The 27,356-nt window shown below is 47.0% G+C and overlaps 2 protein-coding genes across 4 annotated transcripts in view; one reads left to right on the top strand and one right to left on the bottom strand.

Annotated features, from left to right (window-relative positions):
* The first annotated feature begins 6,439 nt into the window (after positions 1-6,439).
* On the top strand, positions 6,440-9,977 carry Pld6 (phospholipase D family member 6). Its single transcript, XM_038328116.1, has 2 exons — positions 6,440-6,860; positions 8,700-9,977. Exons 1-2 carry the CDS (start codon positions 6,440-6,442, stop codon positions 8,945-8,947), a joined length of 669 nt encoding a protein of 222 aa, XP_038184044.1. The 3' UTR covers positions 8,948-9,977.
* A 3,480-nt stretch (positions 9,978-13,457) lies between these two features.
* LOC119811120 (myosin phosphatase Rho interacting protein) overlaps positions 13,458-27,356 on the bottom strand; it is a 136,708-nt gene continuing 122,809 nt past the window's right edge. For 2 of the 3 annotated variants that reach the window (XM_038324694.1, XM_038324692.1), the window contains 5 exons: positions 26,151-26,270; positions 24,914-25,000; positions 24,133-24,295; positions 22,349-22,434; positions 13,458-18,661 (listed from right to left, as the gene is read on the bottom strand). In XM_038324694.1, the coding sequence (XP_038180622.1) occupies positions 18,590-18,661; positions 22,349-22,434; positions 24,133-24,295; positions 24,914-25,000; positions 26,151-26,270 (528 nt within the window). In that variant the 3' untranslated portion in view covers positions 13,458-18,589. Of the gene's footprint in view, positions 18,662-21,850; positions 21,913-22,348; positions 22,435-24,132; positions 24,296-24,913; positions 25,001-26,150; positions 26,271-27,356 lie in introns of all 3 variants that reach the window. The other variant, XM_038324693.1, reaches the window with a different exon arrangement.

The following is a 27,356-nucleotide window of genomic DNA, read 5'->3' on the forward strand; positions in this document are numbered from 1 at the left end:
ATTTCCTTCTTGATGTCTGTATTGACCTATTTTCCATTCAGTAGTGAGCTGTTCCATTTCCATGGGTTTGTATACTTTCTGTTGTTGATATCCAGCTTTAATCCTTAGTGGTCAGACAGGATGCACCCACCACATTGTCTTGACTGTGTTTTGCACTGGGATCTAAGCATTTGGAGTTACAATTGTGGAGGTGTTTTCTTAGGTGTTAATAATCTGGTCTTGTCTTTTCTGGGCAGTTGTTCCATTCTGTGGTTGCTGTTGCCCTCTCTGGACTATGTGTGTGGTGGCCGTGGGGTTTCTGGTAAAGAGTGTGCTTTCATAGTCTGGTGGGTGGCAGAAAGGAATGGAGATAGAGTAGGAGGGAGGCTGAGAAGCACGGAGGGAAAGAGCTAGGTGGATCTGGTCCACAGGAAGAGGTGGAGTCTCTGGGGAACAGAGGTAGGGTGGGAGGAGGGGCTCTTGCAAGCAGGCAGCTAGAGGGCTGAGTGAGACTGGAGAGATCACTACGGGGGACCAGCTCTGCTGTTTTTAAGCTTCAGGGCAGGGCCCACAGAAGGTCTGTTAGATTTCGGAGGGCAGAGCAAAGAGACCAGAATCTGACCTCCACAAACAAGACTGTTTATTAGCACACACCGGCAGCCTCTCTCCTACAAGAATGGAGAGGGTCTATGAAGGGAGTAAGTTTGTTAGGCTCTTAGAGCGGTGGGCCAGGGGCTTAGGTACTAGGAAGTTGATATATTGGTGGAGGGTACTTGCAGATTGCAATGACCTCCTCCTGGGCTTGTTTTTCCCAACAAGGTAGTGTTGGGAACTCTGTGACTCTTTGCCCCGGCCAGGGTTGTTAGGTTGTGGTTGACTGACTGCCATTGAACAATGACAGCAGACACCTCAGCGGGATTTCTGTTTTTCTGTGGCTGGGGCATTCTAGCATTTCAGATCCTGGAAACAAAAAAGGAGTAGGGGTGTTGTCTCTTTCTTTGTTGTTCTGAGCTAAGGACGCCTGTTGTTTGGAAGGGGTAGTCCGGGGTCTGTCGAAGAGGTTTGTCCTTGGATTCACTTAGCAGGAACTAAGTTTGAACTCGATTGCTCTGCTGGATCATTCCATTGCTGTCACGTGCTCCTGGAGAAATAACTGGTAGAGGGTCAAAAATAGATGATTTGGTCACAGAGTAATGTAGCAGATCGTTCTTTGGTCTGTCAGCTCCCGAATAAAGATACAGAGTTTTTTTTAATTAATTATAAAAGCTTTGCCTTAGCTTATGCTTATTCCCAGCTAGCTCTTCAAACTTAAATTAACCTGTTTATACTAATCTACATTCTGCCACGTGGTTCGTCACCTCTCCTCAGTACCTTATGTCTCAGTTCCTCCATGTCTGGCTGGAGAATCTCTTGCACCTCAGATTCTCTCCCAGAGTTCCTGCCTAGCTATTGGCCTTTCGTCTTTTTAGTTAGCCAATCAGAAGGTTCCTTAGGCAGGTGTGGTAAAACAGAGACACAGCTTCATACAGGTACAAAATAATATCCCGACAGAGTAAAACCAGAGACTGCCCAAAAGGTGGAGGGAGGGAGGGTAGAAGGGGGAGAGACAGACTGAGGCGGTGAGAGGAAGCGGATCTATAGACAGGAGACTACCTACAGTCCACATTGGAGCTCCTATATGGAGGGATCTATAGACAGGAGACTACCTATAGTGTAGATTGGAACTCCCCGTGTGGAGGCGGAAGGGTTTGTGTTGTGTCTTGAGGGCTGTTGGTGTTTTGCAGGGGTGAGTTGCTAAGTTCAAGGAGTACTAGATCTGTGGTCAAGGTTGTGGAAGAATGGTGGGAGGGAGGAAGTTTTCCTTCCAAGTCTAGTTGTTCAGGGTGATGACGACCAGTTCCACCAGCAGCAAGAGCTGCACCAAAAGCAAGCTAGTGGGAGTGGCAGAACTATGGCGCATTGAAGGGAGGGGAACAGGGGAAAAGAGAGGATGGGTGGGAAGAATTGTGTCTGGCCTGAGGCGAAGGGAACGAAGTTCACATATAGCCAGAGTTTCTCCACAGTGTCCAGGTCTTTTTGAGGATGTATCAGCAACAAAAAATAGCGGTTGTAGGGTGGGAGCCATTGCTTGGGTGTGGGGGAAGTCTGGGCATTTTAAGGGAGGCGTGTTTGGTAAGTAAAACATTTAAAAGGCAGGGTAAAATTGTGAGTAGTAAGAAGTGACAAGAATCTGCGGAGGAGCCAGGGTGGATAAGAGGCGAAAACCCGCACAGAGGAGGAGGTGTCTCAGCCCACACAGGATCTGTCAGTGCGGAGCAGCATAGTTCCAGCAGGAGCCTGCAAGTCCATCCTCAGCAGGAGTCAGAGCCACTCCTTCATTTTGGAGTTGTGTGGCCGCCAAAGAATGGAGCTGGTCCTGAAGGCTGTTAAGCTCATGTGGAAATCCCTTAAGGCTGTTTGAGAGTAGCTGAGAAGGGTAAACTAATGCCAAGCAAGCTTCGCACCAGCTGCTTTGGTACCCAGTCCCGAAAAGAATGGGTAGAGTGGCATGAAGAGGGATGAGCCAGAGGGCACGTGAGTCCCCCCTTTTCATAGGCCACCCTAACTGCTTGTATGGGTTTGGGGCACACATCTCTCTAAACTACTTCAAGCTGACAAAAGTGGCAATGTAGAAAGGCTGGTAATTAGAGGACCTCAGGGGGACCATTCTGGGGACACATGAAACTTAGCAGACAAGAGTCAGTGATTTGGTACTAACATGTACTTTTGGATTATGTTATGGAGGGGGTTATGACTGTACACCATTGTGGGGAACATTAGGGGACAAAGTGAAAGACGGAAAATGTTATGTCAGGATCAATATAGTTTTAGTGAGGTTAAATGCTGTTGTAGAACTGGCTGGACCAGAGTTCTGTAGGAGAACAAGGCAACCGTGATTAGCTGTTTGTTACATCAGACTCCTGCTTAAGGAACAAGCACTGGAGGCTTTGTCAGTTAAAGTCAGCATCTAAAAGAGAAATAGAATCCTATTGTCATTTTTTATAGGATTATTTAGCAACACTCCACAAACATCACTTCGATGTCCTGAATAATTTTCCAAAGCTGTGAGTCTGATGACAGTATCTGCCAGCCTGCTTTCATCAGGGAACATGGGTGGTTTGTGTGTGGACACTGGAATTAGCTTTTGCTAATAAAGTTTTTTTCTTTTCTTTTTCTTTCTTTCTTTTTTTATTTAGACAGGGTCTCTCTCCATCACTCTCGCTGTTCTGGAATTCACTGTGTAGACCAGGTTTGGCCTCAAGTTCATGGAGACCTGCCTGTCTTGTTTAGAATGTTGGTTACAAGTTGTTATGGATAATGGTCAGCTGAAAAGCTAAACAAAGGATATTAGATTCAGAGTTCTTGTTTTGTTTTTTTTTTAAAGGGGAGGAGTGCTGTGTGGGACAGTGGTTTGTACCCTGTCAATTGTATTTTATTTAATAAAAGGCTGATTGGCCAGTAGCCAGGCAGGAAGTATAGGCAGGCCAACCAGGCAGGAAGTAGAGGCAGGACAACCAGGCAGGAAATAGAGGCAGGGCGGAAGAAGCAAGCTTGGTCTGCAGTCGTGACCCAGCCATGGAGCAGGCAAGATGTGACTGCCTTGCTAAAAAAGGTACTGAGCCATGTGGCTAACATAGACAGTATAATGGGTTAATATAAGTTATAAGAGTTAATAAGAAGCCTGAGCTAATGGGCCAATACAGTATATAACTAATGTAGATCTCTGTGTGATTTCTTTGGGACTTAACCACTGTGGCAACTGGGCAGGACAGAAACCCTGACAACACATATGTAAATTTCTCTCTATTCTAAAATTCTAAACACCATGAAACGGAACAGTGACACACTCATCACTTGTTGTGGGAGGCTTCTCCCAGAGGCAGTGTTAGGCGACGTCTGGGGCCTTTGCCCAACACACCAACAGCTTTTTATCGCTATGCTGGTGGGCTCCCTTTGTGTTTTTAGGTTTTAGCCTGCAGGCCCGTTTTTCCAGAAAACCTTGAGGTCTTATGCAATTAGGACCTAATTGCATACAATCGGCTGAGAAAAATGAATGTCTACCCAGGTGACCTTCCTCATGATTTTGCCTATCTTCTTTTTGAAGGAATTTAGCTTTTACCAAGTTCAGCTGTAATTATTTTAAGAGGCACCCCTGAAATTATTTTAGGAGAGTTTTTTTTTTTTCTCAGTTTTTCGAGACAGGGTTTCTCTGTTTTTAGCCTTGGCTGTCCTGGAACCCACTCTGGATGGCTGGCCTTGAACTCACAAAGATCTGCCTCCTGAGTGCTGGGATTAAAGGCGTGGGCCACCACTGCCAGCAAGCTAACTAGTGTATATACATATATACATGTTTATATATTAATAAACTGGAAAGGATATCAAGTAGCAAGTGATGTAGGTACCTGTAACTTAGACGCCATCCAAAAGGAAACTATGAAAACCCTGCCATCTAAGGTCACTCAGAAAATGTTGGTATCGGCTTGTTTCTTCCTTACTTTGCCCATGTCTTCAGAACTAGAAACCAGAAATACAAGTGGGGCACAAACAAAGGCAGACCATAGGCATAACGCAAAGGAACCCCCAAAATAGAAAGACCATCTTATCTCAGGGGAAGCAGGCTTAGAGACCCAGTTGAAACTGCAAGCCTTAGGACCCAGTAGAGCTTCTATCTCCAGCCCTCCTCCAGTCTCATGGCTACTGGGATGGTTCTGGACCATCTCCTGGGGCAGAAGTGGGTCATGTATGTCACAATGGGCATCCTTAGGCTGAACACAGGAGCGGTTCTCACAGGAGTCCCTGAGCAGCCCAAGCCTCCAACCTTCCTCTGTTTCTGAGCATCATTCCCTCCGGCTCCTGGGCAACTTTCTGGGCAGTGCCACTATGGATCTTTGCAAGAAAGCCTGGTGTGTTCCCTGGGAGGCCAGTCCCTAGCTGAAGGACCCGAGGGTGACCTAAGCGCCACCCCCACCCCCGTGAAACACAGCAGGTGCTGGGGAGTTGTCAGTTCAAGACCCCCTCTCTCTGAGGCAGGGAGGGGAGCAGAGAAAAATGTAGAGCTGGTGAACTCAATTGGTAGAGCTCAATAAAAATCAATAAATTTTTAAAAATATTTATTTATTTATGTATTAATTATGTATACAATATTCTGTCTGCGTGTATGCCTGCAGGCCAGAAGAGGGCACCAGACCTCATTACAGATGGTTGTGAGCCACCATGTGGTTGCTGGGAATTGAACTCAGGACCTTTGGAAGAGCAGGCAGTGCTCTTAACCTCTGAGCCATCTCTCCAGCCCAAAAATTTTTTAAAAAATGGAAAAAAAGGATTTTCCTCTCTGTTGTCCTCTTCCCTGTGCCTCCTCCAGGGTGGGAACTTTTAGTTGGCACGTTTCTCAGAAACCCATTTTACCCAGAATTCAACAGTTTAAGTAGGTATATAAGATGCAAGAATCTGTGTAGGGGCCTAAGTTCTTCCAAATTGAAAAGTTCACCAGGGAGAGGATAACATCACTGTACAAACTCTCATGGCGAGGAAGTCCCTGAAGTTTTGGACTGTTCCACCACTCTTGTTTTATTATTTTATTTATTTATTTATTTATTTATTTATTTATTTATTTATTTATTTATTTATTATATATACAGTGTTTTGTCTGCCTATATGCCTGCACGCTAGAAGAGGGCACTAGATCCCATTATAGATGGTTGTGAGTCACCATGTGGTTGCTGGGAATGGAATTCAGGTTCTTTGGAAGAGCAGCTTAACTGCTGAGCCATCTCTCCAGTCCACTCTTTCTCTCTCTCTTCACCTCTCCCCTTCCCCTCATTCCCCCTCCCCCTCCCCCTTTTTCCCTTCTCCCTTCCCTCTCCCTCCCTCCCTCCCTCCCTCCCTCCCTCCCTCCCTCCCTCTCTTTCTCATCCTGGTTTAGATCTTCCGCTGGTCCAAGCAGAGTTGATTACCATTATCGTTACACCGTTTTAAGGGTCTTGAGTTGATCTACCTGTTGTTCTTTATGGTCCATTTAGGGGGCCTGTTGGTCAGCGACAGGGAAGTTGAGCCCTGAGAGTACCTCCAGTCAAGGGAATTGTCAGCCCTGGGCACAGGTGCAGAGCAAGGTCGCAGCAGAAGTGGGTGCGGGGAGCTTGCAGTGTGTAGCTGGCTTGGTGGCTTGGACCATGGTTCTAGCCTGTGGTCCCTGGTACACAGCTGTTAGTCAAGTCCCGAGTGCGCGTGCCTAAAGCATTCAACGCTGAGAAGGGTGGGAGTACAGAGGATAGCCCAGGAGCTAGGAGCTAGCCCAGCCCCTGGCTGGGGGCGGTCCAGCGCAGGGGGCGTGGCCCGCCGGGGGTTGGAGGCGGGGCCGGGCTAGTGTGTAGCGGGCGCGCACGAGCGCCTGGTTTAGCCGCGGACCTCTGAGGTGGCGGCCATGGGTCGCTCGAGTTGGCGGTTGGTGGTCGCGGCCGGCGCGGGTGTCGCGCTGGCCCTAGAGGCGCTGCCGTGGCTGCTGCGTTGGCTGCTGGCCGGGCGGCGGCCACGGCGCGAGGTGCTCTTCTTCCCGTCGCAGGTGACTTGCACCGAGGCCCTCCTGCAGAGCCCAGGCTTGCCCCCCGGGCCCTCCTCGGGCTGCCCGTGCAGCCTCCCTCACAGCGAGAGCTCGCTGAGCCGCTTGCTGCGCGCGCTGCTGGCCGCCCGCTCCAGTCTGGAGCTCTGCCTCTTCGCCTTCTCCAGCCCGCAGCTGGGGCGCGCCGTGCAGCTGCTGCACCAGCGCGGGGTGCGCGTGCGGGTCATCACCGACTGCGACTACATGGCCCTCAACGGTTCGCAGATCGGCCTGCTGCGCAAGGCAGGTAAACCGCTGCCGAAGGTGCACGCCAGAGGAGGGGCTGAGGTGGCTGGGGGACTTATTTGACGCCCCAGCTTTACAGGGAGAAGGTGGAGGCAGGCAGGCGCGGGTGAGCGGGCCGAGGGGCCCAGGCTTATAGAACGTTCCGTTCCGTGACTGTGCTGTCCACGAGAGTAAGGTGTGCGGGAATTCCCACTTGTTCCTTGGCTCTGGCCTCGGAGGAGGCATGTGTATAGATTCAGTCAGTTTCTGAGACGGTTGCCGGCTGACAGGCGAAGGAAGGCGTGGAGGGTAAAGCGTAAAGAAGTTTGAACCCAGTTAACAGTGAGGGACCCACGCAGAAGCATCTGCGTGGACCACAGGGGAATTAGGAGTGACCAGTGGCTAGTGTTGATTATTGAGTTTCCCTGGGAAGTGGACCCTACAGTGTGGCGGCTGATCTAGCGCCTCTGGGCCCACAGGTGTGTCTGGCCAGCCTGCAGCTCTGTCCCGGAAACAGGTGGCGATCTCCATCCTCCTGTGACCCCGACCCCGGTTTGCCCTCTTTTAAGTGGTGAACTCTGCAGGAATGCAAACTTTGACTGCTAGATCCCTCCTTTACCCACGAGTCAGTGCCCCCCCCCCCCCATCCCCACCCCAATCCGGCTAGCCTGAGCATCCTGCCACAGTGATGAGAGGTTTGGGAAGCCCTAGGAATGTTGAGGCTTTACGTTGCTCTTGAGTTTTCCTTGCACTAAGCCTGCCCTCCGCCTTCCCTGGGAGAGTGTAGAAACCCGGTCTGCTTCAGACACCACTGCCGTGTTTATCACCCAGGGCGGGTCAGTGACAGCTACTCCCGCCTTCCTTACTGGCAGAGCCGTCTCCAGTCAGTTCATCATTTTGGTGGGTGAGCAAGTAGACATCGGGCATGGACGATGTCACGGTATTCAGATTTTGGGAGAGTCATAAAATAAGAACCAAACTGCCATCACAAATGGAACTTCTACTGATGATCTGGCCACAGCTGAGTGAGTTCCAGATTGTTCCATCAACAAGTGCACCATCTGTCAGCATTTGGTTCAGCCCGGTACTTGTGGGGAAACATAAGTGAGAAAGGTCTGGAAAACTTTGCAAATATAGGAAGTGAGGTGGCGAGGATAGCTGCAGAGGCACCGTGACTGCTGGAGAGGCATCCAGGGACAGCATGATGTCCCCAAGTCATGAAGTAGCTGCTGGGGATTGACTAAAGCAAGGAAGAGGTCCTCTGTGGTCTGTGGTGAGGTGGCTGCTGCCAGACTTTGCTGTGATAGCAGATGGGTGGAGTGGGGGCAGAGATGGGAGTGAAGGAGAGACCGGTAGATCACCTACCCAGCATGTGAAGTTCTGGGTCTCATCCCAGCATTCCTGCCAAACAATATACCCTCAAAAGTAAGAAGCCAAAGCCTGAACTGTGGTGAGGATAGCAGGTTCGGATGTGGCACAGCTGCTTCCATTCAGCTAGTGAGGCACCCTGGGAGGTGTGATTCAAGTTGGCCAGCCAAAGCACTCCTCTCCTGCCTAGGCTTCTGTCCTCCAGTGACTGACAAGAAAGGCAAGGGTATGTCACATGTTTGACTCTTTCTCTGAAGGATTCTGAGGTAGTATTTAGACTTAGGCTTAGTGGGGCAGTGTGAGTGGGTGGGTTGTTCCCCAGAGGTGTTTGGTGTCACCCAGAGTTCTTGCTTTCAGGGTGCTGACATGGATGACAGACCTGCCTTCTTCCTGTCATCTCAGTGCCACCCTGTAGTAGTTGGCAGAGGACACCAGCAGGCTTGGGGGTAGCTGCACCTCTGTGGGCATAATTAAGGCTGCCTTGGCTCCACAGGTATACAGGTACGGCATGACCAGGACCTTGGCTACATGCACCATAAGTTTGCCATCGTTGACAAGAAGGTGCTCATCACTGGCTCCCTCAATTGGACCACACAGGCCATCCAGAATAACCGTGAGAATGTTCTGATTATGGAGGACACAGAGTATGTGCGGCTGTTCCTGGAGGAGTTTGAGCGCATCTGGGAAGAATTCGACCCCACCAAGTACAGCTTTTTCCCTCAAAAGCAGCGAGGGCATTGACCCTGCTCTGTCTTTCTCGGTCTTCCAGCTTGTAGTCCTGGATGCACTAGGCTGATAAAGTCTTCCTGTCCTTGTATTGCCATCAGAAGTCAGGGAGGAGGCGACAGTGTGAGCTGTAGGCTGTCCATAGCAGTAGTTGCCTAGATAGACAGGCCATCCTCTTTAAGTGGCTTCTGGGCATCACTAGACATGTCTGATGGTATTGACTCTCTGCAGCTGGCCTGCCTCCTTGCAGTTAGTCACAGGTGAGCACCACCAATTGGCTATGCCTGAAGTTGTTTCCAGGCTTTGCTTCTAATTTTTCATACCCCTTAACATAAGAGCAAACTGTGGACTGAGAAGCGCCCTCGTCTCCAGCATCTGTGGACTCAGGGCTATTTGCTGTCATGATCAGGAGTTGACGACCAGGAGTACTGGAGGTAATAAGAACTGCCCAGGCTGTGATCTCAGCCCTCGGGTAGGCATTCCCAGGGAGTCAGAGGAATAAGTTTCTCATATGCATTTGTGTCATTTTCTACATTTTCTATATGCAAATAGCTCAAGTGACATAAGAGCTAGTTTTGTCATTGTTCATGCTTGTGTGCATGACAAGCTCCATGTGGCCCCTTAATGTCAGTCTGAGTGGATCGTGTCCTTTAGCTCATGGAACCATTAGCAGCAGATATTGCTCAATACAAGTGTTTCCTTGTTTTTTTGTGGGGAAAGAGGTGAGACGATAAGGTCTCACCATAGCCCTTACTGGTCTTCAACTCAGAGAAATCTGCCTGATTGGGCCTCAGGTACTGGGACTATAGGCATGTGCCACCATTCCCAGCTTTTTTCACCCTTTTTAATGTTACCTTTTACTTAGTGTTAGACAAGTACACTTGATGTTGATTTTCCACAAGAGTGAACAGAAACTGTAAAGTATAATACTCAGAAGTAGTTATGTTGAAGAAGTTCCTTGCCTTCTGGAGCTTGTGAGTTCCTAATTGTGTGCTCAGGTGGGGGGTGGGGGAAGATAACAAAATGTCCTTTGAGTGACAGTGCCATTGGGGACCTTGAACTTTGGCATATTCAATAAATATTACTTTAGAATATGAACTGTTACTTGTCTGCCTTAGCCTACTGCATACTCTTAAAACATTGTAGGGTAGTATACAGCTGTTTGGACACCTGTGATGAGGATAGGAGTCCTTGGGAGAGCAACAGCCACCTCCTGGTTAGCTCCTCTCTGGTACTATTTCCACACCTCCAAAATTAGAAGCATATTTCCTAGCCTGTTCCTCTTTGTCATCTGCCTGATGGTGTGTGTCTTCCCTGAGTCCTATCTCCATCCCTTCCAGAGAAGGCTGGTATCCACGTGGCAGCATGTGGCTGTCAGGGGCTAAATATAAATAGCTTTGCTGAGTTATCTGCAGTTATGAAGAGATATTACTTCATACACTTTTCTTTTGCTTGATTTGAGACTGTCCATGTAGACCAGGCTGGCCACAAACTCAGTATAGCCCTAAGGCTGGCCTTATATTCCTGCCTCAACTTTTTTTTTCCCCTAAAGATTTATTTATTATACATACAGTGTTCTGTCTGCAGACCAGAGGAGGGCACCAGATCTCATTACAGATGGTTGGGAGCCACCATGTGGTTGCTGGGAATTGAACTCAGGACCTTTGGAAGAGCAGCAGTGCTCTTAACCTCTGAGCCATCGCTCCAGCCCCTGCCTACATTCTCTAAGCACTGGGATTACATATATGTACTATCACACCTACTTTGGGTGTTATAGGGTAGGGCATAGTACATGTGGGTGTCTCATTCGTCTCAGTTCCATTTTAAGATGATCTTCCCCTAAGAAATGGTATTAAAACCTTTGCTGAATGAAAATCAACTGACCATTCACTTTATGTATGGGTTCTGCATTGTTTGAGTGTGGAACAGCAGCGCAGCGGTCTAGATCAGTAAGAACAGCAGTAGGTTCTGAGAACTGGCAACATGAATCCTCTGTTTCCAATATAGTCTTAGTCTTACATCTCCATGTGAATCTTAAAATGAACACACCAATTTCTGGTAAAAGCATCTAGGATTTTGACAGGGATTATGTTGGCCTGTAGATTAAGTTGGGGTTACCATTTTGAATTTTCTGACCCACGAGTGTGGATACCTTTAATTTCTCTTGATGCTTTTAGGTTTTCTGTTCACTCACAAATTTATTGGGTAGCCAAGGAGACACAAAAGTAATTACACATCAGCAAAATGACATAACTCCTAATAGAAGGTAGCCACGTTCTTGGAATCACAAGTGAAAGAAAAACACCTTAGGAAAGTTAAGAAATGGCTTCCAGCCTGCGAGGGGGTATGGATGACCAATCTGGAAAAGGGACTGAGATGAGTTGGGATTAACAGTAGTACTTAGCATGAACTATATTTGTTTCTCCTTTTCCTCTTTTTCCATCTTTGGGCTAAATTTATTGGTAGTGCTCAGGGCTGTTCAATACTCTTGAGGCTTGCATTTTGTCTTAATGTTTTCTACAGAACTTTGGTCCTTTGGTAGTCTAGAAATTTTTGTTTTGTTTTTTCCTGTCTTTTGAAGAATTTTTGACCTTTTAATGTTGATAGTTTTAAGTCTTTTATATCTAGTTTTTTTCTTTTTTTGGGCGGGAGTATCTTATATCAATGTTTGTAATTTGAGTATGATTTATTACTCATGTTACTGTAAATGAAATTGCTTAATTATTTCAGTCTTCAGAACTGTGTAGACACACAACTGAGCCCTGCATCCCAACTTTCTTTTTCGTAGTGTTAACTGAATGAAAAACTGAGAGGCCATGACTACTCCTTAAGTTTGGAGAATATTTTTATTGTAGGTCTGAAGGCAGGCAGAGGGGAGTCCAGGCTGAACATGACCAGCAGACTAAACATGACGAGCCACTGACCTAGAGACCAAGACCAGAGTAACCAAAATGGCTGAGATATAGGGGTGAGGCTGGGAGAAGGGAAGTGGAAACCCAACCCTTGGGAAGCAGATTGAGAAGTGCTGGGAGGAGCCATAGGTACTGAGTGATGGGGGCAGGGAGCTGGCCAGAATCCTCTTTGATATGTTAATATTCAACCAGGTTTAGGAGACCCCCCCCACAGACAGGTGTCATCTAAAAGGAGCAGTTTTCCTTCTCCTTTCAGTCAGAGTGCCTTTTTTCTTCATGAATTGCCTGGGCTAGATCCCATGTCTGCAGTGGGATCCCATGTCTGCAGTGGGATCCGATGCTAGGGAAATGTCAGTCTTTTATTACTGTGATCAGTTTGGTGGGTGGGAGATTCTTTTCTGTTGTTGGTTTTCTTTTGTTTCTTCTGGAACTCACTTTGTAGACCAGGCTGGCCTTGAACTCAGAGATCCACCTGCCTCTGCCTCTCAAGTGCTTGGGATTAAAGCCCCCCCCCCAGCTCTTTTTAAAATTTTAATCATGAAAGAGTGATCAGCTTGCCAACTAATTTTAAATTGGACTTACATATCAGGCTAGTTCCCCAAAGCTTTTTGGTGTACAATTTCTTATAGTTTTTAATGGGCAAAAAGCCATTGAAAAGTCCCTAAACAAATGCAATAACATACTAAAAATATTTATTCTTTTATGTCTTCTTATATCTTTCTTTTACTGTTTTATAACAAACTAAAGTTGATTTCTAATTGGTATAGAAACTTTTTTTGTATTTCCAGTCAGTTTCATATACTTTTTAAATAAAGTCTGAAACAATATTGAAAAAAAAAAAACCACCCCAGTTATTATCGTAACCTTTTGAAGGGTCATTATGGGGACAGATAGGGTCTTTCTGTGTAGCCCAGGTTAGCCTCAAACTCTGAATCCTCTTACATCAGAATATCAGGTTGGCTGCCATTCTGTTTGGCCTGATTTATTAGTCTAAGTATACTAAAGAAGATACAGCAAACATCAAGAATATACTATAGTTAGCGAACACTGTTTTGTTAAATTTTGTGTTGTCTATTTTAGATTATGATACTTTAAAAAACATAGGCATAATTATATTGACAGTAAATCCATGTAGGATGGGCTGGATGTAGTGTTGCACACTGGTGCTCAGTGAACTGAAGATGAGGCCAGCCTGAGCTCTAACTCCAGGGCTCATGCGGTAGAGGGATTGTCCAGCATTTTTGAGGCCCTGGGTTTCAGCTCCAGCACCACAAAACAAAACACGAGAGCTCTATCTAATACTACAGTTCTAGTACCTTGATTAATAAAGGAACTCTCACCGGACTTTTTTTCCTTATTTTAACCCCTGAAGTTTCTTTACCAAGGCAAAGTACCTTAGACTAGACATAAAATATTGTGACTTATGTGTGAAAATGTGATATCTAATGTAAATATCCTGAAAACAAAAATATTCTGAGAAACTGTAAAAGGAAAGCAGCAAGTGATAAAACTTAGATGACCAGCCCATTCTGGGATACTAGTAAGCTTATGACTCAGGACCTTAGGTGTTCTGGTCCTCACCCGGCTGAGTCAGCACCCATATGCATGCAGAGGGCAATGCAAAAATAGTTTATTATGATACAGTTCATGTAAAATCAAGCAGTATTTACACAATAAAAATGGTTAGCTACAGCCAAGGACTCTAGCTTGTCACACAAAGGAATAAATATTTCTACAAATTAACATTTCAGTTGTAGTGAACACCTCATACTGGACCATAAGAAGTTTGAGTTAGGGGATACTTTATATGGAGGAAGACCACGCCCTGTGCACATACACTGAGGCCTAAGCTGGTTCTGGACAGCTGTACTCACAGCCTCTCTGGCTCAGTGAGGCTCCATTTTCTTCTACACAGAATATTTAGTCTGGCAACCAAATTGTATCAGAACAGAAACTCAATACCAGGTGAGATGGCACAAGCCTGTGATTGCTGCGAAGTGGCCCTGTGTGGTGCTCTGTTCGCAGACATGCACCCCAGCCCCAATCAAGCAGCTGTAGTGGGAGGTCACCTAGAGTTCTGATTGTCAAGGAGCCACTATGACTGCGATGCTTACAATATATGGTACACAGCACACCTACAGAAAGCCACACTGGTTAAGTACCACAGAACTGGTTTTGAATCCTGGTATTAAAACCAAAGGTAAAGCTTACAGTGATTTAAAATCCATTTAAATTGAAGTTTGTGATAGAAACTAATACTGAGTTTAGTGTTCTTTATGATCTATTCCTAGCTAAAATAAAATTAGATGTGTGGTACGACTAACTTCTAAAGCAGAAATGAGCCAAGGGCATTTTGACTGGCAAGCCGGAGTGGGCTGTGTCAGCTAGGATTCTTATAATTGCACCTCTTACAGCAAATGATGGTGGCCATGGAAGCTGTGCCAGGCCCACCTGTGACCCACAGAAACTGGAGAGGCCCTGAAGTCCTTCAGTTCTGAACTGTCCAGTTTTTAAACTCTCGCTCCTTACCAGTGTCACAGAAATATAACCAGGGGGCTTCCTGGACTCCAGGGCTCGTCTCCTCTCTCTCTCTCTCTCTCTCTCTCTCTCTCTCTCTCTCTCTCTCTCTCTCTCTCTCTCTCTCTCTCTCTCTCCTCTCTCTCTCTCTCTCTCTCTCTCTCTCTCTCTCACACACACACACACAGAGCCAGGCAGCTAGATAGAAACTGGTGACCAGGCTGCTCCTGCATAGCCCAGCCCTGCAGTTCTATCAGAAGCTAGGCACTCAGACTTATGACCCCAGCCAGTTCCCCTAACAAAAACACTAAGAAACCTGAAGGCTGGGTGCCAAAAGTGCCTCATCTAGTCCTGGTTTTCCTTGAGTGACACTACTGGAGTCTCTGAGAACTTTTGGTAAGAACCAGGGCACTGTTAAGGGCTTGCTACAAGTGTGGGTCAGGTATACTCTGTTGGGGTTATTTTTAGATAGGGTTTCATTGTGTAACCCTGACTCTTCTGGAACTCATTATGTAGACCAGGCTGGCCTTAAACTTAGCTTGTCTTTGCCTCCCAAGTGCTGGATTGAATGTGTGAGCTACCATATCTCACTAACTCATGGTCTTCTGATGTCTGAGTGTGGTTTGCACTGAACCCAACACTGCCCTACACACCCACTAAAGGGATGTCTAGACAAGATGTTTTAAAAAACAACCGTGGCACTGAAATCTCTGTATCATGTCTCAGAAACACTTAATGTTACGTGCTGATATATAGGAAAGGCTGAGTGCTCCCTTGGGAAAGGCTGTATGCATCCCTGCACTGGTAGTCTATAATGCTTTGCAAGGTGCAGGCCAGTCAGCTGGAAGGAAACTGTCCCCTCCACCAGCAATTTGGGGACTGGGTGTGCTTGTGTATTTGGGGGCTGAGACTGCCTGTAGCTGCCAGCCAACTTTGGTGTGCAGTTTGCATTGGATACATACATGGAGGCAGGAGTGGGAACTCCAGAGTTCTCCCTGATGTCAGGTTGCTGGGACCTCTGGGTGCTTATCCAGCCTGTTTTTGGGAGCCAGGGTATGGTTGGAGGTCAGAAGAAAGACCACTTGGTGTGTGGGACAGGCCTGCAGGTTCACACAAACAGTGCAGGCTATGTGGTATCCAGCCACTTCCCTCAGCACTAGATAAGTGCCAGCAATGAGGAGTGTGTTCAGTTCTCTGTAGTTCCAGGGTAGAAGTCAGTGCACCCTTTGTAGGGAAGTTAACAGTAGTACACATCCCATCAAATATCTTTCATACCAGTTTTTTCCTAGTTAAAACTCTCAGGCTCCTTTTTGACACGTTCTGAAGTTCACAAGTGTGTTTTTTGTAGTGCTGTAGTTGAACCCTAGGCCTTACACATGCAGGTAGGTGGTTCTGATTATTAAGCTATACATACCCTTAGCCCATCTGTATTTTGAGTCAGAACCTTGTTACATAGTCCAGACTGACCTGGAACTTGGAGCCCTTAGTGCAAAAGTACAGGCATACACCACTACACCCAGTTCAATACTGTTCTGATGGATCCCGTGGAGGGTCAACTCTGACTTTAGCTTTCTCTCAGTGAATTTACACATTCCCAGCCTTCTTTCCTCCGGAATTCCCTACTTCATGAGGTCCTGGCCTCTTCTGGTATGCCTGAAACAATGGGCTTCCCATTATGGCCCTGGCTCTGCGGACACAACCACACTGGAAAATCTGCAGCCCCATGTGACAAACATGCTCTCTGCTCAGCTGCTGGGCACCACACCTGTGCAGGATGTAATTTAAGCATGTGTTCACATCAGTTGTCTAATGATGTCAGGTAGGTTCCCTGTAATGGCAGTTTGCTTGCAGATGCTGGCAGATTACAAATGTATATTTACAAAAAAATAAAATTCTGAAATAAATTTTAATGCTGCTCCCACCATGAAATGGAGAAAGCATGCCATTGATGTTTGGGCTGGGAGTAGCCTTGAGGCTTCTTGATCTACACTACTCCAAACTCAGCAAGCATCGTCCTCTACTGATGTCCGGACCAACTCTACTCATTTGATGCCTCCTCTCTGGAAGACACCACCTTCAGCTTCTTTCCAGGGAATGGGATGCCTGTTAAGGAGGTCAGGCAATAGTGAGCCTGGCACAGTCTGGGGGAAGGGAACTGACAGAGGACAGCAGCAGGCCAAATAAAATGCTGCAGTGGGCCTGCATGGCCACCAGGGACACAGAAGACCAGCTTCTTTCCTGGTTCACTTCTGCCAGAAGTCACTGCCAAGAAACTCAAGATGCACCCTGATTCACATTACTGCTCAGAGTGGCTTGGAGAGTGGGAGATGATCCAGGCATCCTTGTACTGTGTCAGTTCAGTATCTATCTGGTCAATACACCAAACACCTATACATGAAATCAGCCCTAAAGCAGTGTTAACTATCATGGCAAAAGTGAGCCTTCAGTGGGAGCATGAGTGGCAGATGAGATAGGTACAGTTTATCTCCCAACCCTTGTCTCTGATTCAAAGGTACTGTGTTTAGCAAAGGTCATGTCCAAGGGTAGAGCAAAAAATGTTCTTTTGACCTGTAGGCTTGTTATCTTCAGAAGGCTCTGTGGCACGGCAGGAAGATGATTTCACTAGGGCCACAGAGTCCCAAGGGCAGCAGGACAGTTGCAAAGGAACCACACCAGAGAGAACAGCGGTCCTCAACACGAAACTATAGCTCCTGAATCCCAGCCACGCACATGCTACTGTGTGGACCACTCTGAGCTCAAAACACTGTTTCAGCAGCAACTTGTTTTCAACAGATCTGATTTGCCCAATGCTGCAAACATAAATGGTAACTGAGCAGCATATGCCAGTGAGGAACTTAACAATATGTGCAAAGGGGATGTACCCAGGGCTTGTCTGTTGGCCAGCAGAGCACTTGGATATGTCATAAAGCAGGTATCTTGGGGTTTTGCCTGTCTATTTCAAGGCCAGCTGGACACTGGATGGCCTTGAACATCAACTCCTGTAGAACTGACGGAAGGGATTCATACATGAGTTGAACTTGTGTATCCAGAGACCATCTGACCCACTCAACACAAAATGGAAACTCGATCCAGGGACTTGGGACTCAGGACAGTGGGATCTGACATGGGGCTCTTTTGTGTGCTGCATTTTATAGTATGATTATTTTTTTAAAAAATGAGAACAGAAATTTTAAGGAAACAATGTAGAATGCTTTGGGTAGTTCGAAAGGTCCTGTTCAGTTAGCTAGAAAAGCAAACTTGTTAGCACAGGCTCCCTGTAATGGCTCCATGAGAAGCAGACACCTCAAAGGAACCTCCCAGAGCTCAGACCGGAGTCCTGAGCACATGCTGCTCTTCTTACCAGCCCCGACAACAGGTCTCCTCTCATCCCTTCCCCAAGCAACATTGACAACTTCTTTTCAGACAGGTTAAAACCCAGCAGTTTCTCTCTAGATGACCTGGGGAAGGACCATCACACTTGACAAGCCTGAAGGTACAGGCTGCAGATCACCATTCCCAGCCACCAATAGACCAGGGTTATCATAGCAAGGGAGGCACGAGCGGAGGAAGGAATGAGTGGGGCCGGGGCTTTTGTGCAAGATTTAATAAAAAACCAAAATAGGATTGGTTGCTTTCAACATTTTCCAGGTTGTGAAAGATTTGCCAGGATTATCTGGGATATGGTTATAAGCTTCATCAGTGGGCCAAATACAAAATGCTGTCCTCTCAGTTCAAAGGAAATGGGGGGCAGGCTGGACACTATCCAAGGCCCCTCCACAACCAAGCCAGACTAGAACATTCAGCGGTTCTGCTCTAACCAGCAGGGGTGGTGCTCAGCTGTGTGTGGTAGAGCAGAGCCAATGGCAGGTCCCCACATGTATAATCTGAGGCAGGGCTAGCTTATTAACAGGCTGCTGTGCCTTAATACTGACAGTGAGTGTGGTGGGAGGACAAAGGGGTCCTGCTCAGATGTCAGTGGGGAAGCCCTCCCCACTGCTGCTTGAGTGTGACTAATCCGAGAATACCATGGGAAAAGCTGTGATACAGACAATGAGAAGTTGGAATCAACAGGGAAGGGATGGAGCATACACCCCACACAGCAGTCTCTCATGCATCCATACCCACAGTTAATGATGGCAACAGTGAAAAGCACAGATGCAGATGAAAGCCACACTTGGCTTGTGCTGCCACCAGCTGGGAAGGATGTGTCAGGTGGGACAGGATGCAGTTAGTCTTTCTTCAAGTCCCTGGATTCAAAGAGCTTCAAGCGTTCCTGCACCGTCAGGCCTTCCTTCAGACTCTGGTGGAGACAGCAGGAAGAAGCAATTAGGTGCTGATGAAGCAGAGGCAGTTGGGCTTTAGGAGTAGGTGCAGGTGCGAGGCTGAGGGATCCTGAGATTAGTGGGCATGCGAGGGCAGAAGGCCCTGAGAAGTAGTGTTACTGGAGTTTGCTTTCTCCTGTGGAAATTTACTTGGGTGAGATAAGGGAAAAATAAAGAGAAACAAGATCATGTGTCTACATAGTTCAACTCTGACCTTAGGGCTGGTTCTTCAGATTGACCAAACCATGGAAAACTTGGGCTGAGAACTGGAAACCTGGCCACCTGTCACTCTCCTGCATAGGGAGTATGCATGTCTTATTCCCTTTTTATTATTCTTTTGTCTTCATGAACTCATGGATTTAAGACAGGTGCTCTCTTCTAGGACACCCTAGTGACGCCATATCTCTACAGCTCTGCCCCAGGCATCCCTGATTGAGGCCACCAGATTTACAGATATAGCTATCAACATTCTACACTCATACACACACACACAACCCCCCCATGGGGCCACCAGATATAGCTATTAATAATCCCCCTCGCCCACAGACTTTCCTGTGTTCTTGGTATTATTTCTTGAGGTAAAGGACATTTACTAGCTGAGGACCAGAATATTTACTATGTTTTCCTTAAACATCTTTCCCAAAGCTTTCATTTCTGTGAGAGAAAAGAAACCCAGTTCTTAGAGAACTCGCAATGAACTATTTCAGCATGCCCAGGTCTGGCTCTGGTTCCTCAGTACCAACTCTTTTGGCAATCAGCCTTGGTGTCAGACTCAATCTGGCCAAGAATGCATGTTGTAGTAGGAAATGGGAAGCCAGGGGTGTTTCTGGAGGTTGAGGCTCAGCTTTAAGCAAGGAATGAAGGAGAATCTGGGCTATGTTTTGTGTCCCTTACCATCTTCCCCATAATAACTGAGTTTTTTGTTTGTTTGAGATAGGTTCTCAAATAGCTGAGGCTGTCTTTTAATGAGTATTGTCTTTTAATGAGTATACCAACAAGTTACATGTATGTGAATAAGTATATATGTGAATTCCTGCTTCAGGGTATCCTTCAAGTCGCTCCTCCTCTTGAGTTCAGGTAGTTCCATGGCAGCCAGACTCCCAAGAGAAGTTACATAGGCCTTTTGGCTTACCATGCGGTAAATGGATCAGGCCCTGGATAGCCACAATGGCTCTAGATAGCAACTAAACTCCATGGCAGGTCTAAGCCCAGTCACAGCACTTATTACCATTCTCAGAGCAGAGAGCAGGCAAAACCCACTATCCCTTACACCTGGGCAGTGCCAGCTCTCTGAAGTCTCTGGCCTCCTTCTGGCCTCAGGTACTGCCTTCAGGACTCAGCATCCCACACCCAGCCCATGACAACACTGAGGAGAATCCTCTCTGTTCTGGATCTCAGAAGAGGTCATGTGCTGTGAAAGCTGACTGAGGTAGCTCTTAACAGGGCTGGTGGGGACTCCAGGTGCACTAAGACCACATGGGCATGCTGCCACCATTCGTGGCTGGCTTCCACTTGCCCAGTGGGGGGGATGTGCTATTCTGAGGTCAGATAAAAAGCACAACAATGGAGCCACATCACTATGCAAATACTAACAAATCATGGGAGAAGCAGTTCTTTGGTCTCCTCTGACCTCCTAACAACCCAATGGCCTTTCCCACCTACCATGGCTCTAGTGACTCAGCACAGAGGAGCCCTAGCATTGTGTGACTCTAGTGTCCCTGCCAAGCACAGACACTCCAATAGCTCTCTCTCTCTGTGGCTGTCTTTGTTATAGAGATCTAGCTAGAATGGAGATTCCTTGTTCCCCAGCACCACCACCAGCCAGTTACTGAGCCCTGTGTCTGTGTAAAATCTTATGTAGGTGGTACACCCCACTGCATATTTTCCACATGATGTCCTTCCTGGATATCCTTTTTATTCTGACCCACAGGCCTCACTTATTCACAGTGACCACTATGCTCTCTGAGGGCTCAAGGGGAAGAACTGAGTTTAGCCCCAGGCTGGAGAAAACAGTCTCTAATACAAAAAGAATGAGCCTAGAAAGGCTTTCTCTCTCACCAAAGAAAATATTTTTTTTAAAGTTTTAGGAAAAACCCTAAAATAAGTTTTTAATCTTGCTTAAACCACATCTGCATGTAGGTTAACTTGAGACTAAAGAAAACAAAACCAGACTGGTTCAAAGAACCAATGACATAGGATGGTGGTGGTGCATGCCTTTAATCCCAGCACTGGGAAGGCAGAGGCAGGCAGATCTGTGAGTTGTTGAGGCCAGGCTGGTCTACAGAGTGGCTTCAGGATTGCCAGGGCTACAGAGAAACCCTGTTTTAAACCCCACCCCTAACCCCCCCCCCCCCACAAAAGCCAATGTTAAAATTCTTGGGCTTTCTCAATACTCTTCCCTAAGGCAAACCTGTCTCCTCTGAGCCTTAAACTAATGGCCCTTGCTGGAAAGTGGGAGGGCTCATGAACCAGCACACCTGGGTACTACCAGTGGGAACAGCTAGCCAGACTCCTTGAGCTGTTAATATTGCATAAAAAAGTCAACACAGCATCCCTAGCATTGACCTCAACGTGGCCAACCCTACTACCTTCTATTGGGAGAGACAGGCTTTTGTATTACATAGAGACAAAAACAACAAAAACCAGGTCATACTCAGCCCCATGTGTAAGGGCACCAGGCCCTTAGGAACAAATACTTTCTCAGACTCTACCCATGCAGTATTGATCAGTTCCACGCAGAACAACACAATGGGAGTCTGCTCTATATGTAGGCATCTTCCCATGCAACCTTGCTACTAACTGGATGGGTGAGGTCTTCCACAGAGCAAATTCCTTGCCAGAGTCAGTGGGTATCTGCCATCTCCCTGTAACTTATTTCCAAGAGAGGAGACATGAACTTGGTGCCGTGCAAATCACAAAGTATGCATGCTGGCTTGTGCCCTCCTGTCAAGCTGGGGAGGCCTTGGGTAGGCTCAGCTCTGTGAAGAGGTTAGAGTGCCAATTTCCAGGACAGTTACTGAGATCCAACGTGGACTTTGTGTGTGTGTGTCTGTGTGTTGGAGAAGGATGAATGAAGATATTACACAGAGGTGTGCTATGGAGGTGTGAGCAGTGCATGCAGAGCCGCCTGGGCGGGTAGTGGGCAGAGTGAGAAGTGGTTTACCTACACGACAGGGGACTTGGAAGCGGGCGCGACTCAGTTATCCCATGAGACCTGCTCAATTACGGACTGTCAGAGGAAAGAGCAAAAATAAGACACACACACAATCAGTTCTAAATGCAGCATGCTGGCCAGGCCCTCTCCGCCCATCCTCCCAGAGACATGCCCATCTGAGAGCACACTGGGGATCACTGACTTCATCTTTCCAAGGCTGGTAGTGTCAGTGTGATAACAGGGATGTGCAGAGAACAGACATACAGTGGAACTAATGAGAGGTCAGATTACCCCACAGAAGGTGAGGATTAAGTCAGAATCCCTCCATGTCTTGCTTGAAGCCCTGGCACCTAGATGGTTTTGATGACATGGAACAGAGACACAGACATGGAACTTGAAGTCACTAGAATCATCCCAACAGGGTGACTACACAGGTAGGTTAGTGCCTGTACTGGCTTGACTTAATAGTATCCTCAAGCCCCACCTCAACTATAAGCTGGACCTCACTCACCTTGGACCTGATGTTCCTGAGTTGCCGGGTAACACAGGATCTGTCTTTTTTCAGGAAGTCAGGATTGCTTTTAGATTTCATTATGTCTGAAGGAACAAAAAGGCTCATTACTTTTGCTTTCTACAATCTTCTGAAACCAAACAGAATGTGTGGGAGGTTCCAGGTCCACTACTACAGTGTGCCAAGACATCTAAATCCAAGTAAATAACCAATCCAGCAAGTGCCGGAGCACTGGGTACATCACAACTCCTGAGTTATAGCACTGTCAACAGAGGATAGGATCTCTTACTTCTGATTTGGACCTTGACTACTAGGCAGACCAACTGGCCTCATTATTTCTAGCTTACTCTTGGCATAGGATTGGTATCAAAGAAAATCAGACCAAATTTGTCTCATGACATACCCCACCAAGAACACAGTCCTTTCAGTGTCTTAAATACAGAAGACAAGGATGCACACTGGGTCACACCACAGTATGTCATGGGTAGGGGGCTTCCATGCTTATGCAGAAAGATGTCACAATTTTTCTTTACAAAAAACACAAAACACCTCACCATCTTCTTAAGAACTACACACTGTCACTGTGCAGTTTCTAAAAATCCCAGCTGGGGGGCTTGAGAGATGGCTCAGAGGTTAAGAGCATTGCCTGTTCTTCCAAAGGTCCTGAGTTCAATTCCCAGCAACCACATGGTGGCTCACAACCATCTGTAAAGGGGTCTGGTGCCCTCTTCTGGCCTGCAGGCATACACACAGACAGAATATTCTTTACATAATAAAATAAATATAAAAAAAAAATAAAAATCCCAGCTGTCCATGCATGACACTCAGCACTCTGTGCACTGTGCGGTGGACTGGTGTCCGTGGATGGCACTCAGCACTCTGTGCACTGTGTGGTGGACTGGTGTCCGTGGATGGCACTCAGCACTCTGTGCACTGTGCGGAGGACTGGTGTCCGTGGATGGCACTCAGCACTCTGTGCACTGTGTGGTGGACTGCTGCTTGTGGCTCCTGTCTGCAGATGTAGTACCCTATGCACACTTTTCAGAGGTTAGTTAGCATGGCAGGTCTAAAGCTTCCTCCTAATGCCTTGGCTTTTCTACCCAGGTGACTACGGTAATTACTTTTTACAGTTAGATTTTAAATTGTGCTGTTGTTGCCAGCTGTCTTCCAGAAAAGTGAATGTTTGTATCCTGCAAGCAATGTAGAGGACTTGTCTGCAGGCACGTGAGAGGGCTGTTATGGTTACTGTTCCTGAACTTGCTAGTGAAGGAAAGCTGAGCTACAGGATATTATGGGACTTGAACAGATTTTCAGTTTGTGGGGCTTTTATAAAGAAAGGGTAACCACGAAGGTAAGATGAAATCATGAATTATCAGAAAGTGTCCAAAAGAATGTGGTTCTGCAGGTTTTTTTCCGTCTGTCCTGCACAGTGCCTGGATATTTTCAGCCAGCAGAGAGAGGCCAGTTCCACTGTTCTCGAGAGGGTAGTAGGATATCCCTCTGTTCTGCTTGCCTGTGGCTCTCAAAGACTGTATGGTAAAACATTTGATTTGAAGAACTAGCATGAACATCCCCTCCCTGCTGGAGTTTCTAAGAGACAGACTATAAGATCCCTTGTTACTCTGGAAGAAGCTCTGTAAAGCAGCTGCAGGACATGGGATGAGAAGGTCAACCTGTGCATGTGGGGTCCCTCAAGGTGATATGGGATGTCACAGGACATTAGAATTTTTGGGGTTTGACTCAAGTGTCAAAAAATCTTTACGAGTAGCACCCAGATTGCTCACCATATCCTGATACAGTAGTGCCTTCAGGAGATTTCTCGCCCAGGGCCTCTGTGGCTGCTTTCAGCTGCTCTTTCAACCTGCTGATATCACAGTCAGCTTTGGCCTTTGCAATGCTGAGCTCTGTATAGATGTCTTTGTACTTGTCACTAGCATACTTCTTATCCTAGAGAATAAAAGGACAGAAATGAACAGCAGCTGGAGACAGGGGATCAGACTCATTCTGAACTTTAGCCTTGGGGCTGATGTGCTGGGAGAAACTAACTGTGGCTTGGAAATGACCCTGTGTCCTCCCTCTCCCAGAGCCAAAGACTGGACACTAAAGAAAACATGTGGTGAACAGCTAGGGCAGGGCAAGCTCAGGCAGCCTGCTGTGGTCCTGACTGCCAAGTCACTTCCTTGTGGGTGTCAGCCAGGAAAAGCCTCTATTTTTCAGATTTTCTAAGTGATCTGATGATATCGAGGATTATATCACTTCTTTCTGACTCCAGTCCAACTAGACCCACCTGAATGGTAGACCAAGCCTCACTTCACCTCCATGGCATTCTTCTGTGTCATTGCTCCTGTCCAAATGCATAGAAACCCAGGAATAACCACCACCTGACTAGGGCAGGGAGGCTTTCTTGTTCACTCCTAAGGTATATGCTTACATGCTGGTGTTTTAAGGGAACCTGACTTTGTGACCTTGATCCTGTAGAGTGGCTTGCCGTGCCACCAGAGGGACCCAGCCAGGCTTCCCAACATTTACCCTACCCTGCCCTGCCTTCAAACATGTGGCCCTTACCCGCAGGGCTGTCTGGAGTTCATCCTTGAGGGAGCTGATCTCCTGCTTCAGGTATTGTATTTCTGACTCTTTGACCCGCAACAAGACCTATAAGGAGAGAGAAAATGAGGCCTGGCTCTCAGAAACAAGGGATCCTGTAGTCTGTGCATACAAAGGTTGGCTTGCAGACAGTTGATTCACACACTGGGGAGGAGTAGAGAGCCCACCCAACAGAACACATGATTTAAATACTGCCCAATGCCTCTACAGAAATGGGGAAGGGAAAATACTCTGCTAGACTCCCTAGTCTTGAGAACCTGGGGTCGCAGGCAAGGGGACTACCTTGAGTTCCCATTCTTGCTTGCTCCCTGCAGCAGGAGCTGCCAAGGTCTAGACATATTGTTCCTATAGGAAATTTTGCCAAGCCTACTTAGCTTCTCCTGCTTACCTGTCAGTATGGTGTAGTCTGAGCGATCTATAAAGGTAAATATTAACCTAATGGGGGCTTTCTTGATGATGCCCTACACCAGTGGTTCTCAACCTTCTTAATGCTGTGACCCTTTAATACAGATCCTCATGTTGTGGTGACCCTCAACCATTACATTATTTCATTGCTACTCTATAATTTTGCTGTTATGAATCATAATAAAAATATCTGATATGCAGGATATCTGATATGTGACCTCCAAATAATAATAAAAGTATCTGATATGCTGAGACCCACATGTTGAGAACCGCTGCCCTACACACATTAGAGTCTTTCCTTTCTCCCTCCCTCTTTCAACAGTGTTTTTTGTTTTTTCCTTTTCTTTTCTTTCCAGATTGCTCTAGAATCCTCTTGCTTCAGCCTCCCGAGTAGTTGGGATTACAAGTGTACACTACTGCAGAATGAGCTGTTCTGACTTAAAATGAACATCTTGGGCTGTGAACACTTAATTCATGATAACAATCTGAGAGCAACAACATTCTTGTAGCCTTGAAGTGGGCCACTTTATGAAACCAGTTTGTGGGCAGGTAAAGGAAAGTCATCTAGAGGGCCCCTGCTCTTGCCTGTGGACCTGAGACTACTTGCTTATTTGCTATGCCTGGATGACTTTGGACCTTCCCACAGCTTTCACACATGCCAAGCCAGTGTTCTACTACTGAATTCTACCCCTCTGGCCCTATCTTCAAATCTGGTCCCCAATGACTCTAAACTAAGGAGCTACTGTGTGATTCAGGAGCACTGGGCAAGGCAGTGCCTAGTTTCTCACAGTACCTCTAACTCGTAGGCATCCTTGCCCTGTGTGAGTGGCAACACAGTGGACTCGCCGCCGCCATCTCCAGTCAGTAGTGTCCTCAACCGTGTGATTTCTGCAGCCAAGCGATTGTTTAGTTCCTGGAGGACAACACAACAGTGACCGCCCACACACAGCTGCTTGGACACCAGAGAAAGTCATTTTTCACCAGTAGTGTGTAGAGACCTAAGAATGGAGGCCACAAGCCTTGTGCATGCACAGCACCATGTTTAAGGTAGACATTTGCGGCTGTTACCACATAAAAGCTGTTCATATGGGCTATGTGAGGCTATGTGAAAACTTAGGTTCCAGGACCCCTATTAAGCACCAAATTCTGTGGATGCTCAAGGGCCCCACAATAACTCCATACATCCTCCCATATAATTCAATTATCTATAGATTACATTTCATACCCAATACCAAGTCTTTTCTTTTTTCTCAAGACAGCGTTTCTGTGTAGCCTTGGCTGTCCTGGAACTCACCCTGTAGACCAGGCTGCCCTCAAACCCAGAGATCCGCCTGCCTCTGCCGCCCGAGTGCTAGGATTAAAGGTGTGTGCCACCACTGCCCAGCCATGTAATTCTTAAGTTTTCAGTTGTACTGTATTATTTAGGGAGTAGCGATGAGAAAAAAGTTAGTATATGTCTAGTGCAAATGCTTCCCCCACCCCTCCTGAAAATTTTCTATCTGTGGTTAGTTGAATCTACTGATTCACAACTCACAGCAGAGGGGCAATTATGTCTCTAGAGCTAAGATTCCAAGGACTTTAAAACCCTGGAGTGAGGAGGTGGTGGCACATTGCGAGGCAGGTCTGTGAGTCTGAGGCCAGCCTAGTCTGTAGAGTGAGTTTCAGGACAGCCAGAGCTGTTATACAAAGAAATCCTGTCTTGAAAAACCAAAAACAAACCAATAACAAAAACAAAACAAAAAACCCCCAAACCCTAACCTTCTGGTGTGGGCGGTGCTATCTTGTCCCACTTGACCTCCTAAAGGCTATCCTGCGCTGTCCCTCCATTTCCTCAGGCCTCCTCCCTGGCTGGGAAGTGCTTTTCTTCAGGCCACCGCAGTGGCTCCGTGACCCCCAGGTGGCTCTGCCCACAGTCCGGAATGGCTTGACGGGCCAGAAAAGGCAAGCATGATAGAGCTCGAGGCAGGCAAAGTACGATGTGTCAGAAGAGATTATACTG

Source organism: Arvicola amphibius, chromosome 4 (genome assembly GCF_903992535.2).
Source record: "Arvicola amphibius chromosome 4, mArvAmp1.2, whole genome shotgun sequence".
Lineage (NCBI taxonomy): Eukaryota > Metazoa > Chordata > Mammalia > Rodentia > Cricetidae > Arvicola > Arvicola amphibius.

Bases quoted from the DNA above. Each gene is read 5' to 3' on its own strand.
- Pld6 (XM_038328116.1), top strand. From the start codon at position 6,440: ATGGGTCGCTCGAGTTGGCGGTTGGTGGTCGCGGCCGGCGCGGGTGTC. The intron at 6,861-8,699 runs GTAAACCGCTGC...TTGGCTCCACAG, and splicing joins CGGCCTGCTGCGCAAGGCAG to GTATACAGGTACGGCATGAC.